Source organism: Hylobates moloch, unplaced genomic scaffold, assembly GCF_009828535.3.
Source record: "Hylobates moloch isolate HMO894 unplaced genomic scaffold, HMol_V3 SCAFFOLD_14, whole genome shotgun sequence".
NCBI classification, from domain to species: domain Eukaryota; kingdom Metazoa; phylum Chordata; class Mammalia; order Primates; family Hylobatidae; genus Hylobates; species Hylobates moloch.
This window is the reverse complement of record NW_026652289.1, coordinates 96,498,630-96,517,569: the sequence shown is the minus strand read 5'-3', so window position 1 is coordinate 96,517,569 and position 18,940 is coordinate 96,498,630. Positions and strand designations below refer to the sequence as shown.

General features: G+C 37.9%; 1 protein-coding gene across 2 annotated transcripts in view; it reads left to right on the top strand.

Annotated features, from left to right (window-relative positions):
• MYO5A (myosin VA) overlaps window positions 1-18,940 on the top strand; it is a 223,721-nt gene that overhangs the window by 188,919 nt on the left and 15,862 nt on the right. The window contains exons 29-33 of one of the 2 annotated variants that reach the window (XM_058427106.1): window positions 1,402-1,502; window positions 4,667-4,747; window positions 7,435-7,633; window positions 11,270-11,363; window positions 17,311-17,457. In XM_058427106.1, coding sequence (XP_058283089.1) covers window positions 1,402-1,502; window positions 4,667-4,747; window positions 7,435-7,633; window positions 11,270-11,363; window positions 17,311-17,457 — 622 coding nt within the window. The remainder of the gene's footprint in view (window positions 1-1,401; window positions 1,503-4,666; window positions 4,748-7,434; window positions 7,634-11,269; window positions 11,364-17,310; window positions 17,458-18,940) is intronic. The other variant, XM_032174208.2, reaches the window with a different exon arrangement.

Below are 18,940 nucleotides of genomic sequence, written 5' to 3'. Positions count from 1 at the left end.
GAAACAGAAAAAAGACGCTGTTTGTAAAACAGGTACTAAAATATTTACAAAACATAGCTAAAAAAAATACTCTGTGGTATTAATGGGAAAGATTTTTAAGATTCAGTAAAATGTAAACTATTTATTAGTATATTTCGTGAGATTATAGTTGATCTTCTCAGAGGAAGCATTTATAAACTTACGAAAGGATAGCATTAAGAGAAAAGTGGTATTTTTTTTTAAGGATTTTTAAAATACACATTGAAATTCAGAAACAAGCATTTGTAAGTCTCTAATTGGCATTAAAGTTATCTTGGAACTTGTCTTTAAGATCATGGTATTTGAAGTGTATTTTATTAAGTCTGTTTCATTGCAAGGCCTGAGCTTAGATCATGTTTACTAAAGAATCAGACATATACTATTTAGACAAATATGTGGTCCAAAAGCTTTTGAGTTGAATTTTATGTGGAAATGTTTCCGTTTAGACAAAGCCATTGGGTTCTGAAGTATATTATTTTTTAGAAGCTACACAGCAGGGGTTCTTTTTTTGCTTTAAGTTCTGGGATACATGTACTGAATATGCAGGTTTGTTACATAGGTATACATGTTCCATGGTGGTTTGCCAGCAGTGATTCTTATCTCTTACTCTTGTCTAGAAAGATAGAGTAGCTGAATAGAAGAAGATTTTGAAATTACATTGGTTGCCAGACAGATTTGACTAAACATAGAAAATTAAAAAGAAAATTAAAATATTGGCAAAAAAGTTATTTTTATATAAAATAATTAATAATTCTGACCTGCCAGATGTTTATTTCAAAAGCTTAAGTACTATGTTATATTATACTAGAGGAAAAAAGAACTGAATGTGAGAGAAAAACTTAATTTTGCTGAAGCATATAATCTGAATACTACCTTCTTTTTCTGAGTTTTTAATGAAAAAGTGAACTTTATGTCAGACTTTCAGTGTTTTATTGGGGCATCTGCTCATTGTAACTAGTCAAGAAGTAGTAGAAAGAATGGCTTTGTACATTCCATTAAATAGGTGCCTGTTTATTTTTCTAATGCTGTATATACTATATTATATGTATATACTGTATAAAAATATATATTTTTTTCACATAATGTAAAACACATATATGGCCCATCAGTGATTTTATTTACAGGGCTGTGACACTCTAGAATCTTCTCACCTTTGTAGTAGAGTGCTAGTGTTTCTCAGGAGAAAAACTGAAGGTACCTCTTCTTAACTACCTGGGCCAAACTCCCCTCTGCAGTTACATGAGGTTGGGGCTGATGCTTTGGTGGGTCACAGGTGTGGTGGAGCACATAACCCCCGTCCCTCAATTATACCAAATAAATGTGTTATATGTCCAGAGCTTTTGAGTTGAATCTTAATGCGTAAATGTGTTATTTCCCTGTCAGAATACAATGACGGATTCCACAATACTTTTGGAAGATGTACAAAAAATGAAAGATAAAGGTGAAATAGCACAAGCATACATTGGTTTGAAAGAAACAAACAGGTAAGTTGATCCTTCTTTTATTCATTTTGGTTTAATTGTATTGATCTTTAGCCTTCAAGCCAGCCTCTTGTACAGTAAAAGTGTTCATACATTCCTTTGTATTAGACATTAACTGGGCTTCAAAGGGAATCCAAGGTTTCCAATGTATTTCTAGTTAAGATCTTCATTATAATAGAAGGTAATAGTATTGGCAAAAGGTGTCAGGGAAAATGTGCTTTAAATCAAAGCAAGATTTTAAAAATATTTGATGTCTTAGCTTTAAGGGGCTGCCTTGAGAAGAAAACCACCTGCTCAGGTCGTACCATCTTAGGTAGTCACTTTCATTTGTTATTCAGGATGGTTATTTGTGAAGGTTTGTAGGGGCAACTGTAGTTTTCAATAGTTGAAACTTAGGAGTGAAAAGAAGTGATGAGGTATCTGGAATCACTCAGTGTTGGCCGTGTAACTCTAAAAGGGCACCATGACTTCTAGGATAGGAGAATGAAGGCTCATATCTGGAATTCCCCTTGGCCTTACTACCACCCTCCTTCCCAGCAAAGCCTTAGTCTATTGGTCTGAGTCTCTTGATGGATAGTTTCAGGATTGGTAACCATACATACTTTATAAACTGAAGAATATTGCCATACAAAAAGTAAGGTGCAGTCAGCCCTCAATATCCATTGGATCCATATCTGTGGAGTCAACCAATGGAGGATGGAAAATATTTTTTAAATTACATTTGTACTGAACATGTACAGACTTTTTTCTTATTTCTTTTCTTTTTCTTTCTTTTTTTTTTTGAAATGGAGTTTCCCTCTTTCGCCTAGGCTGGAGTGAAGTGGTGCAATCTCAGCTCACTGCAACCTCCGCCCCCCAGGTTCAAGTGATTCTCCTGCCTCAGCCTCCCGAGTAGCTGGGATTATAGGTGCCCACCACCACACCCGACTAATTTTTGTATTTTTTTTTTGGTAGAGATGGGGTTTCACCACGTTGGCCAGGGTGGTCCCGAGCTCCAGGCCTCAGGTGATCCACCTGCTTCGGCCTCCCAGAGTACTAGGATTACAAGCATGAGCCACTGCGCCCGGCCCTATCATTATTTCTTAAACAATACAGTATAACAACTATTTATAGAGTATTATAAGTAGTCTATAGATTACATATTACAAGTTTTTAGGTATTATAAGTAATCTAGAGATGATTTAAAGTGTACGGAGGATGTACATGGTTATATGCAAATAGTATGCAAATTTTATATAAGAGATTTGAACATCTGTGGATCTTGCTATCCAAGGGAGGATCTGGAACCCAATGGATATTGAAGGATGACTGTACTTCTTATCTTCTTTTATGGACGAGGGTGGAGAATGCTTATAAAAGTATTTGGTTTTACTTAAATTTTAATTTATTAGTTTAAATTATAAACATATGTTATATCTAAGAATGTGTTAATATAGAAAGCACTGTAATGTATCACACTGTTCTTCCATCCACTTAGCTATTCAATCACCAGTGTGCCTACTTCATGCCAGGCCTTGTGCCACATACTGGGAATACAGTAATAAGCAAGATAAATGCGGTTCCTACTCTCACTGAGATTATAGGCTGCTGGGGAGACAGCTGAGAGGGTTTGGACTTTATTCCAAAGATAATGGAATCCTCTGAAAGGTGTTAAGTAGGAGAATGGTGTGATGAGGTTTGATTTTTGGAAAGCTAGCCCTAGCTGTTATGTTAGAGAATAGATGCAGTAGAATAAAATTGAAAGCATAAAGACCAGAGAGTATTCCTGTAACCCAATGATTATGGTGACTTGGGCTTGGCTGGTGGCAGTTGGGATTGACAGAAATGGGACGTTTTGAAAGATACATAAGAAGACGAAGTCAGAAAGCTGTTTGGTTTATTGGATGTGTGGGCGAGGGATGGAGAAGCCTGAAGGCGACTCCGTGGTTTCTGCTATCTTGGTTAGATGTGGTGATACCATTTTGTCATCGTGGGACTGGAGTGTGGGGAAATGCACAGTGAAGATGATCAGTAGATTTATACATATTGGATTTAAGGAGCCGGGAAAACATCCAGAGAAAGAAATCTATTAGGCAGTTGAGTATATAAATCTGTAGCCAGGAGAGATGTGTGTACTGAGATATAAATTTTGAAGTCATCAGAGTATAATAATACAATGGAAACCATGTAAATAGGTGAATTCTCTAGAGAGATATGAACTCTCTAGATGTAAAGTAGAAGACAATGCCTGGAATTTGGGTTATGTAAACATAACAACAATATAGCAGGAGTAAGAACCTGGACTCCAGAGTCAGTGCTGGGATCCACTACTTACCAGCTGTGTAACCTCTATGGGTATCTTACTTCTAAGCCTCTGCGTCTTCCTCTGCAATGTGGCAAATGACTTATGTTGGGTTACTGGAGAAACTGAATTAGTACATGTGAAAGAATGTAGAACAGCATCTGACACCGAGCAAACACTCAAAAAATATTTTTATATTCTAAGTGGAAAATAAATGATTACTAACATTATCATTACTAATTACACGTTTTTAATAAGATGTGATATATCTCTAATATAGCAGTTTTTCCAGGTATACAATTAATTTTTGACACAAAAAAGCTTTTAAAAATCATGTCATAAAAGCTGAGAACCTCGGATATGTTCTGATTTGTGTTACTGCTATAAGAATTTTTAAAACTTGTTTTTTAATGTGGGAAATTGTTTTATTAAGCTAAAAACGTTCCTACCTAGAAGACTTAAAAATTCATTTTGAAAAATATTAGGAAGTTTGCCACACAAAGACAGTAGCTGAAGTTTTCGTTCTATATGTGTCATAACCTCTAATATAATATGTGATGTATTAGATCACTTTGCTAGCTGAATAAAACATCAAAAACAGAACCTCTTTCTCACCTTCCAGTCATTTCTTATTTTGCAGGAAAAGTAGCTCTACATCCTTGATTATTTTGCTTTAATTTCTACCCATTTTCATGTGATGCTACATGTTACTTATTTTTAAAAATTAACCAAAAATAATTTTTGTGGTAATGTCTTAAAGTTGTCATAATGAATAAAAACAAACTTATAAAATGTTGAAATACTGTGTGCTGCTGTTGACCATCGTCACCTCATCACCATCCTGTATCCTTTTGTGTTTTGCATTGTTGTTCCTTTTGCATGGAAGATCATCTGCTCTGGATTACCATGAGTTGAATGAGGATGGAGAGCTGTGGCTGGTTTATGAAGGGTTAAAACAAGCAAACAGGTTATATTTGTCTCCTCAAAATGGAATGTTATTAATTTGTTGTTTTTCTTACTAACAGTGATCTCCTGACTTTCACCCCTGTATTTCTTGTGCATCGATTGTCTTCTTGGGTAAATTATGTTAGTAATTGTGTTATTTGTCCAGAGCTTTTCAGTAAAACTAAGAACATTCAGGCAAACACCTTTTTTTTTTTTCTTCTTTTTTAGACAGAGTCTCACTCTGTTGCCTAGGCTGGAGTGCAGTGGTGCGATCTCAGCTCACTGCAACCTCTGCCTCCTGGGTTCAACCAATTCTCCTGCCTCAGCCTCCTGAGTAGCTGGGACTACAGGCATGCCCCAACACGCCTAATTTTTTGTATTTTTAGTAGAGACAGGGTTTCACCATGTTGGCCAGGCTGATCTCGAACTCCTGACCTCAGGTGATCCGCCCACCTCAGCCTCTCAAAGTATTGGGATTACAGGCGTCAGCCACCACACCCAGTCCAAACACCTTTAAAAACCTTCACTACCAGATACTATTAAAGCAAAATTGAACGATGGTGAATATAAGACACTTCCCTTCAGACACTAAAATTTTTGAATCTCTCTCTTCCAGGAGTTAAAAGAAAAACATAATCTTTCTATTAGGGCACAAACTATTGGGGGAGAGATTAAGATTTATTACTGAGACAGTGGCTTCTCATATCCTATAGATAGATCTACAGGATATATGTATCTATGGCAATGTGGCTACATTTTTCTTTTCTTTTTTTTGACACAGGGTCTTGCTCTGTCATCCAGGCTTGAGTGCAGTAGCATGATCACGGCTTAATTCAGCCTTGACCTCCTGGGACCACAGGCATGTGCCACCACACTCAGCTAATTTTTTTATTTTTTGTAGAGACAGGGTCTCACTTCATTGCCCAGGCTGGTATCAAACTCCTGGGCTCAAACAATCCTGACTTGGCCTCCCAAAGTGTTGGGATTACAGATTTGAGGTACTGCGCCCAGCTACCTTCTTATATATTATTATCATGCTGTCTAAAAGCAAGATGAAATGCATGATTTGGCACTCTGTGTGGTTATTATGAAATTCACATTTGTGAAACAGCAAATCAGGAGAGTTTTCTGCATTGCTATAGCTCAGAATAATTACCCAAATTCAACACGTTAAATATGTTCGGAGGAGAGAAAATAAAATTGAAACAGCAGCACCTTTCTAACACAGACATTCATCTGCTCTAGTGATATTTGTCTTTAAAATCTCATTAAAATTCCATTTTAGTGATTAAATTTTTAAAATACTCAAATGTTTGTTCAAGGGGCTTCTGCTTATTCTGCTTTGTTTGTTCTCATCATTCACGCTTGTCATTAACTTTGGGGTGTTATTGATGCAGATCTTTTTGAAATGTTTTAATCACTAAAATATTTTTAGTCCACTGTTAACAGTTTGCTTGCAATGGCATCATTAAGTTTTACCCAGCAGTTGGCAAGCAAGGGACTGGAATAAAAGAATGTCTTTTCTTTCTTCACATTAGTTAGTTCTTAACCATAACTTTGCATTTGGAAAAGAGTGACTGTAGAAGCAGGGGTGCGTGGCAAAGGGAGGATGCTCTGACCCTGGTGTTCTCACTGCCAATGCCTGGTCTGCCCTGTGAGCACAGCTGGCTGTATGTTTGCTTGGAGAAGCAATAACCACTTTGTTCGTCCTATTAATATTTGTGTTGTAAAACCACATCTTGTTAGGATTCTGTTTCTGATATGTAAGTTTGTGGGGAGAGAGAAGATGACAGATCTAAAATATATATAGGAAATTTCAGAACTATTTGTGTGGATTCGGGTAAATCTGTATATATAAGGCTGGAGTGGTGTTCCAGCCTTTCTGTCTTTCAGAATAGGAGTAGAATATAATTCCCTCTGCCTGGAATTAGTAACTGTAGTTCTGAAGGCACATTTAGTTAGATTGGAAGTTTGTAATGTTGGCCTTTATAGTGCAGAGTTGTTTTGTGGCAAAGGTGTACTGTCTATGCCAATTTAAATGCTAATTTATAAATGCAAATGCAAGGCAAATTAAAGCTGTTTTTTTCGATTGATTTTTTTTTTTTACATCCTCATTTCCTATGACCCTCTTTATTTATTTATTTATTTTTTTGAGACGAAGTTTTGCTCTTGTTTGTTGCCCAGGCTGGAGTGCAATGGTGCAATCTCAGCTCACTGCAACCTCTGCCTCCTTGGTTCAACCAGTTCTCCTGCCTCAGCCTCCTGAGTAGCTGGGACTACAGGCATGCCCCAACATGCCTGACTAATTTTTTGTATTTTTAGTAGAGACGGGGTTTCACTATGTTGGCCAGGCTGGTCTTGAACTCCTCATCTCAGGTGATCCACTTGCCTCAGCCTCCCAAAGTGCTGGGATTACAGGCGTGAGCCACCGCACCCGGCCTCCTATGAACCTTTCAAGAGGACTAAAACTCTCCTGTTTCTTAGGGCCTCTGAGAACTTTATATAATGCGGAAAGACACAAATGTGAGAACATCCGTTTCTATTTCTGCTTCTTGTTTTAGTTTCTTGACTTTAATCAAGTCAGAAGATACACAGATACTAAAGAATATCTGCTTTTCCTACTCTTGCAAGTGAACGCGATGCCTTACACCCGTTAGACAGCGACTCGGGGTGTCATCTCCCCTTCCGACCCCTGTGTCCTCTCCACAGGCTCCTGGAATCCCAGCTCCAGTCACAGAAGAGGAGCCATGAGAATGAGGCCGAGGCCCTCCGTGGTGAGATCCAGAGTTTGAAGGAGGAGAACAACCGACAGCAGCAGCTGCTGGCCCAGAACCTGCAGCTGCCCCCAGAGGCCCGCATTGAGGCCAGCCTGCAGCACGAGATCACCCGGCTGACCAACGAAAACTTGGTAAGGAGAGCTGCCGGGTCCACATGCTCCTTAACGTAGCCTGCCCGACAGTCTAGCTTCTTTTCGATCAAAGATGGGTTTTTCTTGCTGGGAAAAACTCACCCCTCTGTACTTGTTACCCCTCTTACTCCAGCAGAGACAGAGTAAGGAAAATATAAATATTTTGTTAGGAAGGAAAAAGGCACAGGTTCTATTTATCACAAAGGGCTGAGTGCTCTTAGACCTGCCCTGGAGGCAGACAACCACCTGGGTGCAGGCTGGGCTTTTGATGGCCTTGAAGCTCAGGTGATCTGCTTCCTCCATTTCAGCTGCAGAGCCTCTGCCATCCTAGGTTTATTATGTGATTGTCACAACTGAGGCTGGGGACAGGCTTCCTTTACCTTTGGTCCCCAAGCAGCCACTGAGGCCATCCCAGGCTGCATCTCTAGCAGACAAGTGGGGTTAAAGTTGAGGTTGAGAAAGGCGGTTGGCAAAACCAAGCAGGAGTTTTTGGCTGATGTTGGATGGAGCTCCCAGGTCAGGGAGGTGTGTGTTAGGATTCAGGTTTACATATTTTCTGTTCTTTTAAGCAGAACTTGTATAACAAATGAGGAAATTGTTTTTTTCCTTGTCAGATTCTAAACCCTGGCATGGAGTCTGACTGTTTTCTTTTTTTTTAACTTGTTCCTTTTTTTTTTGCCAAAAATATTTTCTGAAATATTTCTTTCTCAGTCACATAATAACTTTTATTACAGATTTACAGTTTTTTGACAAATATATTTACTATATTAAAAATCCTTAAAAAGTGATAACTTCACATTTCTATATAAAGTCTATATTGTAGTGCTAGCCCGATTTTGAGAAAAGTTGTTTAGGATTGGTGGTGATTTGTGTCTTTTTTAAATTAACATTTTTAATGACCTATAATAAAATAGTATGAATTTTCTCTGAAGATTTAACAATCTGAATTATCCCTCCATTACTCCATTAGTGATAATTTACATTACAAATAGTTTTCTAGTGTCATTTATTCAACTTTTATATGAATTAGAAGCAAAACACAAAGATATTCTATTCACAGTCTGTATGAGGCTCCACCGTGGGAATGAGGGAGGAGGGTGGGGGCAGTGTGTGGGCTCTTTCCAAAGTGACTGAAATCTCACTAATTTGTGGGGAAAATTTTCTGAATCGTAAAATATTTTTGAAGTGTTATTTTACAACGCTCAAGTATATTGTTGCTTAAATTAAACTAACAATGCTTTGATGACTAAGTATTGCCGAATATACTGAATAATATAATGAGTTGATTGATTGGCATACAAATTCTGTGCTTTAAATTATTGTTTTAAAATACAAGGTGAAATCGTGAGAAAAAGATGCTTCTCGGTGGCAGATTTCCAGGGTTTTTTCACTAAGTTGGTCAGACATTTCCCTTGCAACCTTGTTTGCAATATTAATTTTCTTGGCAATTTTTCATAGCTAATACAAAAAATAGACTAAGCCCCTATATTCTAAGCTAATAGAGCCCAGTTAATGAATTTGAGTTTGGGGAAAACCCTTTGTAGGTCAGCTGCTTCTCCTGCCATCACACTGACTACTAATTCAGGAGGATGGATTCAAACATAAGTACAGGAAATGATAGACTTTTTCAAAATCATTGTTTTCTCAATCTTAATTGTGCATTTCTATAAGAAACACTTGAGTAGGATATTAAAGCCTAGCAGGAGACCTGGGCTTAGTGCTCTTGAAACTCTACCTTGCCCACCTACCTACCACCAACACAAAACACAAAAATGATTTTTCTACCTCATCTAGTGAACAGGCTTCACAGGCCTCCCCCATGCTGTCTTTCAGCGAAGGAAGATGCACAGCTTCCCACCAGCCTCTCCAACTTCACAAGCTAACATTGCTGTTATTCTCACTTTTATTATATTTGCCTCCCCTATTCTTGCCACTGCTGCTGGCAGAAAAAAAAAAAATGCAGCAAGTTGTGAGCATCATGTGTTGGGGAGGCTGGGAGTAAAAAGGCAGGAGGTTGGAGGAGGGAAATGACAGCCTCATCTGGGCCTCCTAAGTGATGGCATCCTGGCCACAGCCTCTTTCCTTTGATCACACAAGAAACATCTGTACATATATAATTAGAATAATCTATACTAGAAAGATAAAAGGGTAATGGAAGGTGACAAATCAGAGCCTTTTGAGTATATATAGTTTCACTATTTGTGTTTTAAAATATTTTAAAATTGATTTTGCTGAAAGATAGCATTTCCCTCAAAGACACAGACAAAAACAAATATCCATTGTGCCTGTTTTTTCAGTATTTTGAGGAATTATATGCAGATGACCCTAAGAAGTATCAATCATATCGGATTTCCCTTTACAAACGGATGATTGTATGTAAAACCATAGTGCTTTTCTGCTGTCTTCCTCGCTACTGATAGCCCTCTGTAACTGAAGAGCACACTGCTGCCTGCCCCCTCCCAGGAAGTCTGTTCAAAATTTTCACAAAACCTGTTTCTCCCCACAGCTGTCTTTTAGCCATTGGTGTCACCTCTATCAGTGTCCTGAGTACTTTGTCACGTTTGGTTTGTTATTAACACTAGGCTTACAGTGTGATGGAAGCAAAATGTGATTTGAAAGATCACGTAAAATCCAAGAAGCACAACTTAACACTTTGAAGAGATAGCAACTATTCCCTTGAATGGTTGGCCTAGTAGCTAAATCTACTCCTGTCTAAACTGGAAAATGAATATTTGTATTTGGAATGCCTTTCTTCTCCATAACCTGCATAACAGACCACACACATTGCTGACTCATAGCCCTTCCAAGCTCTTTCTGAGCCTACTGTTGTCCACTTTCTTTTTGATTGAGTTTTTAACCATGCCTGTCATTTGAGCAAATTCTTTATTAAATAGCCAATAATCATGGACTTTTTTTTTTTTACCTTCCTCCTTAAGTGTACTGCTTTTGTTTCTCTTTTTGCATAAAGCATTCATAAATACCCCTTTATTCTGTATAAGCAAAATTATATCACCTGCAAGATTTTATAGATGCCTTATGCCACTTGCCACTTTGGTCCTAGGTAAGCAGACCACTCTTTATCCTGTTCTTTGTGATTATTTTTTTCAACTTACCTTTTAATTCCCAAAACTTCTGAACTATTCTTAAGTTTCAGGGCTAATTTTAGAATCTCATAGGGTGGCTGTCATAGAGACAGTGCTTCATACATGGGGAGTGTCAGTTCCTACCTAAGTTCAACCATTCTTTCACAAACCTTTTTGTGCATTCATCAAAATTTATTTTTGCCTAGTCAGTCCTTTAAAAGAAAGCATTCTACTGGAATACCAATACATTTTACAAAGCATTCAGTTGATTTTCCCACATGGAGTCTACTGGAAAGACTCTGCAGTGAGCCTGCTGTCCATCACGCTGTAAAGGATTTTATTGTGTTGTATATTTTAACATATGGCTTTTATTGTAGCTGCATTTCCCATGCCTGCCAATTTTAGCCAGGTGGTGGCTCCACCAATGAGCTCTTCTGGAGCTTTTATGTAAAACTAACAGTGTTGTTTCTGTGATATTGTGTCTATTTTCCCTTGATGCATTTTAGAAGGCCTGTTTCGATCTTTCTGATATATTTCTCTCTTTGATCTTTAGGATTTGATGGAACAACTTGAAAAACAGGATAAGACGGTCCGTAAACTGAAAAAACAACTGAAAGTATTTGCCAAAAAGATTGGTGAACTAGAAGGTATTTAAACATGTTTTTAACACAGTTGCTGAGTCTTGGTTTGAGTCTTGGCCGAAAGACTAGGCTATATAAATGGCCTAATAGAGGTTTGCATGCCAATATTAGGGATAATAACAAAATATGACTTTTGGCAAACCTAACCTCTGTTGAGTAGAAATTTACATTTTTAGATGAGGAAAAATGTTCTTTTCATGGTAGTAATAATTTACAGATTTTACTCTGTAAGTATCTAATGAATATCTTCTATATGCCAGACAATGTGCTAGGCAGTATAGCATAGGGGTTAAGAATGTGGATTCTGGAGTCAAGCTTCTTGGGTTCAAATCTTAGCTCTTCTACTTATTAATCATATGATATTGGGCAAATTTCTGAACCTCCGTATGCTTCTGCTTTCCCATCTGTTAAATTAGAAAGGTAATAGCATCTATCTGACATGGTTTATAAGGATTGAATGAGCTATTAGGTTGGTCCAAAGGCAATTACTTTTAATGGCAGGAACTGCAAATGCCTTTGCATCAACCTAATAAGTATATTACACTTAGAAAAGTTACCGCGCATAGTAAAAATGCTTCATGCAGCTTAGTTATTAGTTACTACCATTATTCTTAGTATTAGGGATACTAAGATGAGTATGACAGAGTCTGTCCTCAAAAGAACTTACAGTCTAATGGAGGAAAAAAAGAGAAGTAAAAAAGAAAAATATGAATTATGATGATAAAGAAATAAGATTTTTTAAAACATCTCATGATTTCTATATGATGATGATGAAAAAATTCCTTGAGAAATAACCAAATATCAGTTGTTGTTATTATTTATATACAAATGAATCTCATCTTTTCTATTAGTGTGTTTACGTGTTTATTTGTTAAGAGTTATAGGTACAGGGATCTAGCAGTGAACAAGACTAAGGCCAAACTCTTTTTTTTTTTGAGACAGAGTCTTGCTCTGTTGCTGAGGCTGGAGTACAGTGGTGCAATCTCGGCTCACTGCAACCTCTGCTTCCCGGGTTCAAGCAATACTCCTGCCTCAGCCTCCTGAGTAGCTGGGATTACAGGTGCATGCCACCATGCCCAGCTAATTTTTGTATTTTTAGTAGAGATGGGGTTTCACCATGTTGGCCAGGCTGATCTCGAACTCCTGACCTCGTGATCCACCTGCCTCAGCCTCCCAAAGTGCTGGGTATAGGCGTGAGCCACTGCTCCCAGCCTAAAGCCAAATTTTAAGCTTATTTCAATGTTCTCACTGCTTAAGGGATTTTGAGACACTCTTTGGAATAGCCTTCAAACCTGTGTGAACTGTTAATCGTTTTCTCTCATTGTCATTCTGCATCTAATTCTTGCTTGGTTCAAACAGTGAAGATTCCCCATCACTGAGGATGTTCAAAAGAATCTATTATGATTAACTCCAAGTGTGGTTTTCATTCCTCCAACATGCCAGGCCTTGTCATAACTGCTCCTTCTGTTTGGTCATCCTACTTCTCCCGGTTAAGTCCTGCTCAGCCTGAGACCAGAGTCATATGTCACATCCTCAAGAGCAGCCTTTCCTGATCACCCAGACAGACCTTATGGTTCTGCTCTCTGTGTACCACAATTTGGCTGACATCTTTTATGGTCTTCACTATGTCGTATTTTTAGCAATTTTTCTGTTTGAATTACTGGCTTCCATAGTAGACTCTGAGCTTCCTAAGCATAGGAAACATCTCTGTTTCCCTTTGCTTTCACAGCACCTAGCATAGTGTCTGCCCTATCTCATAATCATTCCATAAATGTTTGTTGAGTGAATGAGTAAGTTTCAGAAATATTTATAACATGGCAACATGGACATTTGCTTTGTAAAGAATATTACTCCGTTGGATGTACAAATACTGAAATATTTGTTTAGAAATCAGAAAGATTATTTTATAGTTATACTTTATATATAATCCTTTAGCATTACATGAGTCATATATTACATTAAAATTTGAGCCTCCACATCACACACTCACACACACGAGCTATAATGTCTATTAGCAGAACTTAAAAATCTTTATTCAGAGAACTTTTTGCACTTTGCACTAATTATATCATGAGATGATAATCAGACAGCAGAGTATTTGTTTGAAAAAAACAGATTTTAAGTGCATTAACATGTGAGATTCTTTTTTTGTTCAACTCCTAATGATTCCTTTGCCGTACTTTAGTAAATTTTGATAAACAGAAAAGCCATTCATTATTTTACATAATTTTTTATTAGTTTTCTTTGATATGTATATTTTTTAATTGAAGAGATGGGTTAGACTATTTTAAGATATTACTAATCTTAAGCCATTGTCAATCAGCAATCAACCTCATCATTTAAACTATCCAGACAGCTATAAAGCTATAAGTAGCATTTGAGAATAGCAATTCATAGATCAAACAAAAAAGACATTATAATAGTTCTTAAGAAGAGTTACATTTTGAGTTAAGTGATACATATCTAGAGGATGAAATGAAATAGATTTATGTGACTTGGGCATTTGCTGAGTGCAATGTCCCTGCTTCTACCCCAAATAAAGAGAATCAAGGTGACACTTTTCATCTTCGTATCTGCCTGTTACACAGAAAATACAGGCACCGTCTAATAACTAAACGTTGTCTTATACTTTTCTTTAAATGTATTGCAACACACTTAAATCCTTTTGGTTTAAAATAGCACAACTCTTGCCTCCTCCTGCAAGCTACATTTAATTAAGGAGGCTTTTTAAAACGCCAACAGAGACTTTAAAAAAAAATGCTAGCATATATAATTTTTAGCAGAAACTATATAGCTAAATGGAGAGTGTTTCAAAATTTGATCTGCTTTGTGCTATATTTTCACCCATCTTAATTTTCATGGAATCAAGAAATTAAGACCTGAAAGTATTCTAGAAATCAATTAGTTATTTCATAAGAGGAAAAAACTAAGGCCTGTAAGTGACCCATGGTTGCAGCAGGTGAGATGGCAGGACTGGAACACATACCTTCTAAGGGCCACTGATTTCTCTCCTTTGTGTCAAATTTTCCCACAGAAATCTTCTACTTATTAGGAATTTATCTGATTGTCTCAAACTTGAGATCAAGATCTTCCTGGTGCCAAAAGTAAATTTTTTTAAAACTTTCCAATTTTCTTTCCTTTTTGAAGACAAAAAGGTTCCCTCAAGTTTATAAAGAATCTAGAAAATGAAACTAGAGTCTTCGTTCAGGTGTTCCTAGAAGAATGGATCGTTGGGCTCCTCAGTCTCTTTGTGCTGCTATAACAAAGTACTTGAGACTGGGTGATTTATAAAGAACAGAAATTTATTTCTCACGGTTCTGAAGGATCAAGCCACTGGCAAGTTCAGAGGGTCTGGTTTCTGCTTCCAAGACGGCAGGTGCCTTGTTGCTGGATCCTCTGAAGGGGATGAACGCTGTGTTCTTACATGGCAGAAGGCGGAAGGGCAAAAGGCTTAGCTAGTTGCCTCTTTATTTATTTATTTATTGAGATGGAGTTTTGCTTTCATCACCCAGGCTGGAGTGCAGTGGCGTGATCTTGGCTCACTGCAACCTGTGCCTCCCAGGTTCAAACGATTCTCCTGCCTCAGCCTCCCAAGTAGCTGGGATTACAGGCACATACCACCACGCCCGGCTAATTTTTTGTATTTTTAGTAGAGACTGGGTTTCTCCATGTTGGTCAGGGTGGTCTCGAACTCCTGAACTCAGGTGATCTGCCTGCCTTGGCCTCCCAAAGTGCTCCGATTACAGGCATGAGTCACTGTGCCCGGCCAACATTTTATTTTAGTTAGTAGATAATATTGCTAAATCAATCAAGGTTATGTTGAACTGACGTCTATATTTCATTTGTGAGCTTTGCAAAGACTTAAGTCCCTAGGGAGAATTCAGAGGCAGAGAGAAAGTTTTTAATGAGTGTATGGCAAATTTTGTCTGACATTTTTATACAGCACCGAAAATATCCTGGTTAGAGATTTTGCAAAAGGAAGGTGAAGCGTCCTTTTAAAACATAAACTTTCTTAGTAAAAATATCCATCGTATTTCACAAATTCTGAGATGCACAGTGTTTCCCATTTCAACATCTCTGAAATTGGGGTGTATCTTACAATTGTTGATGTGTTATAGTTTAGTCGGCAATTTTTTTTTAGTGTTACATAAAATACTGTATTTCATAACCGATAGCATCATAGATTTAATAAATCAGTAGGTTTAAAATATGCTCTTTGGGTTACATGGAGTCCAAATATGTGCATTTATTGATAAACCTAGTATGTTGAACTTGTTTTCTCCCAGTTTCCCCTTTTGGAATTGTACATGCGGCTTGAAAGTTACTAGTGGCGTAGATGGCAGGGGTTTTGTTTTGTTTTTTACACGCAGCTGCAGGTTTATGATCTGTAGAGGCCACCGTGTGCTGCTTCAGAGGTCCTTGTGGTGGTGTTGTGTTTAAACTGACACCAGAAATTATGTAAAACCAAACAGTTTGAGTCTCCTTTTCTCTTATATGGAAGAATATACTTTAGAGTTAGTCCCGTGGCTTTCATACTGGATCGTGCATATGAAAAACTAGATTATGGGAGGTGGCCATAGCCCTGATCTGTCCAATCACAATCTGACCACTCTTTAGATATCATAGTGTTGCTGGATGGTGGTGACTTCACCTAAACCAGATTTTCAGCGCTGATAGTCCCAGTGTGTGCTGCTGCAGCATGAGGTGGACGGTGTGTCACCAGGCTCCGTGCCACATAAGCAAGAGCACTGGCAGGTACTGATGTTCTCTGTGATAACCTCTTCCTGGGGGCCTGCCTTCTCAGAACTAACCCAGGAAATTACCCAGAGTGACACAAGAAGCCCTACTGACACCTCGTGGAGTCAGCAATATTAAGCTTTCTAATGTTTTTGCATCTGATCTGCATTTTGTTTGACAGCAATCTCAGAACTCAAACTTAATCTGCCCTTAAACAAATCTCTTAACCACTCTCCCTCCCTGTAGATAAAAGGATAAAAAACCTGGTTACTAGCCTGTATCTCCACAGTGGCTGTGGTAACTCATATGTCCCTTTACTTTTTGTTGGATTTCCCACTCAAGTCTCAATTTTGCGATGAAATTGGAGACTTTTTTTTTAACCTTTAGCATAATTCTCTAGCTGCTGCCCTTGACAATAGTGACTATCTTTAACATCTGAAAGCATTGTAAACCAGTGGTTGTACTTCATTGATTGCAACTTTGTAAGTAGAATTTTTAACATTCTATTAAAAAGAAATAAACAAAAAATAATAACATTTAGGAAATCATACTACATAGAGATCGTTTATCTGTTCATGATTTCTCTGGGAATGAGGATGGCAGGAGAAAATTAGGTCTTTGCCATATGAGGCCTTTGTGAAAAATAATGCGTTTTGGACCAAGTGGTATGAAGAAGCACTCTTCTACCAGCTATCTGTATGTGTTTTGAACTGATTGTAATGATACATTTAAGTAAATGTTCTTTTGCTTTTAATGGCTAAAGTCATTGAGCCAAGAGCAAGGGGGAATTGTTTCTGCTCCTTCTGCCCCTTTGTAGGATATTGATTGTTCCTCCTGTGAATTAAAGTCAAAATATGTTTAACCGTTTCTGATTAGTATCAATTAATTAACAAATCTGTTAAACCACTTACTTTTTGGACATTTAATCTTATTAAAAAGTAAGCCTTATTACATAAAAAAAGGGTTTTGAATCATGTAAGATTATTTGATGTTAATTTACAGTTAGGAGTGGCTTTCAGAGTAAGATTACCATATAATTTTGCCATCTGTTCACCCAATTTTAACAGAAAAACATTATTTTAAGAGGAGGCAATTAAGTGGCAAATATGGCAAGTTTCAGTTGTTGTAGAATGCATTCAAAATTCTAGGAACTTGGAGACCTCTCATGTTTTTTATATGGAAAACATTTTCTCCTCTTCTCTTACTTCTCATAAAGTGGGCCAGATGGAGAACATATCCCCAGGACAGATCATTGATGAACCCATCCGACCAGTCAACATTCCCAGGAAAGAAAAGGATTTCCAAGGGATGCTGGAATACAAGAAGGAGGATGAGCAAAAACTTGTTAAGAACCTGATTCTGGGCAAGTATTTTCTGCATTGGATAAAAGTTCCTTCTGGCACATGGGTTAATGGTGGGAAAAACTAGTCACTAATTTTTGAGATATTCAGCATAGGTTTCATTAGTCATCATCACATACCATGTATTCTAGTGCTACAGTAGTGTTCTGACCACACCAAGCACTTTCACTCCAACTGCAGGGACACGTGCCTCAGACCCACCTACAAGGATTGCTCAAGATCAGGTCTTCTCAGCCCTGGCTGCACATTAGAATCACCTGGAAGCTTTGAACCATACTGATGTATCTCTCCCTCTTGCCCAGTTAAATCAAAATCTCTAGAGAGAAGAGCCTGGCAATGTCTAGTACTTTAAAAAAACAAACAAACAAACAAACAAACAAACCCTCAAGGCCAGCCTCGGGAACATAGCAAGACTGCATCTCTCCAAAAAAAAAAAAAAAAATTACCCAGGTGTGGTGGTACATGCCTGTAGTCCTAGCTGCTCAAAAGGCTGAGGTGGGAGGATCATGTAAGCCCAGGCGTTCAAGACTACAGTGAGCTGTGATTATACCACTGCACTCCACTCTGGGCTACACAGCAAGAGTCTTTCTCAAAAATAAAAATAAAAAGCTTTTTAAGGGATTCTCAAGCATAACCACAGTTGAGCACAACTGCTCTAGGCCATTTAGGTTCCTGAATTTCAATTTTTCCTTACTCCCCTAGAAAGGTTTGCAACTAAATAGGTCAAGGACGGCAGTGTAATAATAGGGAAGAAACAAAAAAAGGAAAAGATTCTAACGAAGGAATGGACAGAATAAATGAGATGAGAGTGGAAGAAGCATTTCAGAGCAGCACACTGCCTTTAAGATTGGGTGTGAGCCTGCTGGATTTGCAAGAAGGCTTTTTAGAGGGTGGTGGTAAATGATTAGAGTGTACACACCGTAAGTTGTGGAGTGAAAATCCTAAAAACCTCTTTCAGCCTTTGCACAGCATTCCTCCCGCCAGGTGCCAGGGTGACAGCAATGTGATTGGCACTTGTACCTGATGGAATGTTCCTGGCATTAAACTTAGTACTATATATAGTTGCACAGGTGCTTAAGTTTCAACATGAATTTCATTTAGCAAAAATGTTAAGGAGCCACTGGTTTTTAAGCATGGAATTAACAGATTTATCAATTCAGCAAATGTTTAATGAACTCTTATCATGTGCCAAGCATTTTCTAGGTAATGAGCAAAGTGAAGTACCCAGTCTCACAGAGTTTACATTCCAGGGGAGAAATAAATAAAATAAAATAAACAAATATATGATGGAGTGAAGGCAGGTGTACTGGTTTGTGTAAAATTGTCAGGAAACACTCTTTGGTAAGGTGATCTTTGGACAGACACCGAAGGAAGTAAGCGAACAAGTCATGCTAATATCTGAGGAAAGAACATTCAAGGCAGAAAAACAGTAAGCACGTAGGCCCAGGGCAGGGAGCATACCTGGCACGTTTAACCAACGGCAAG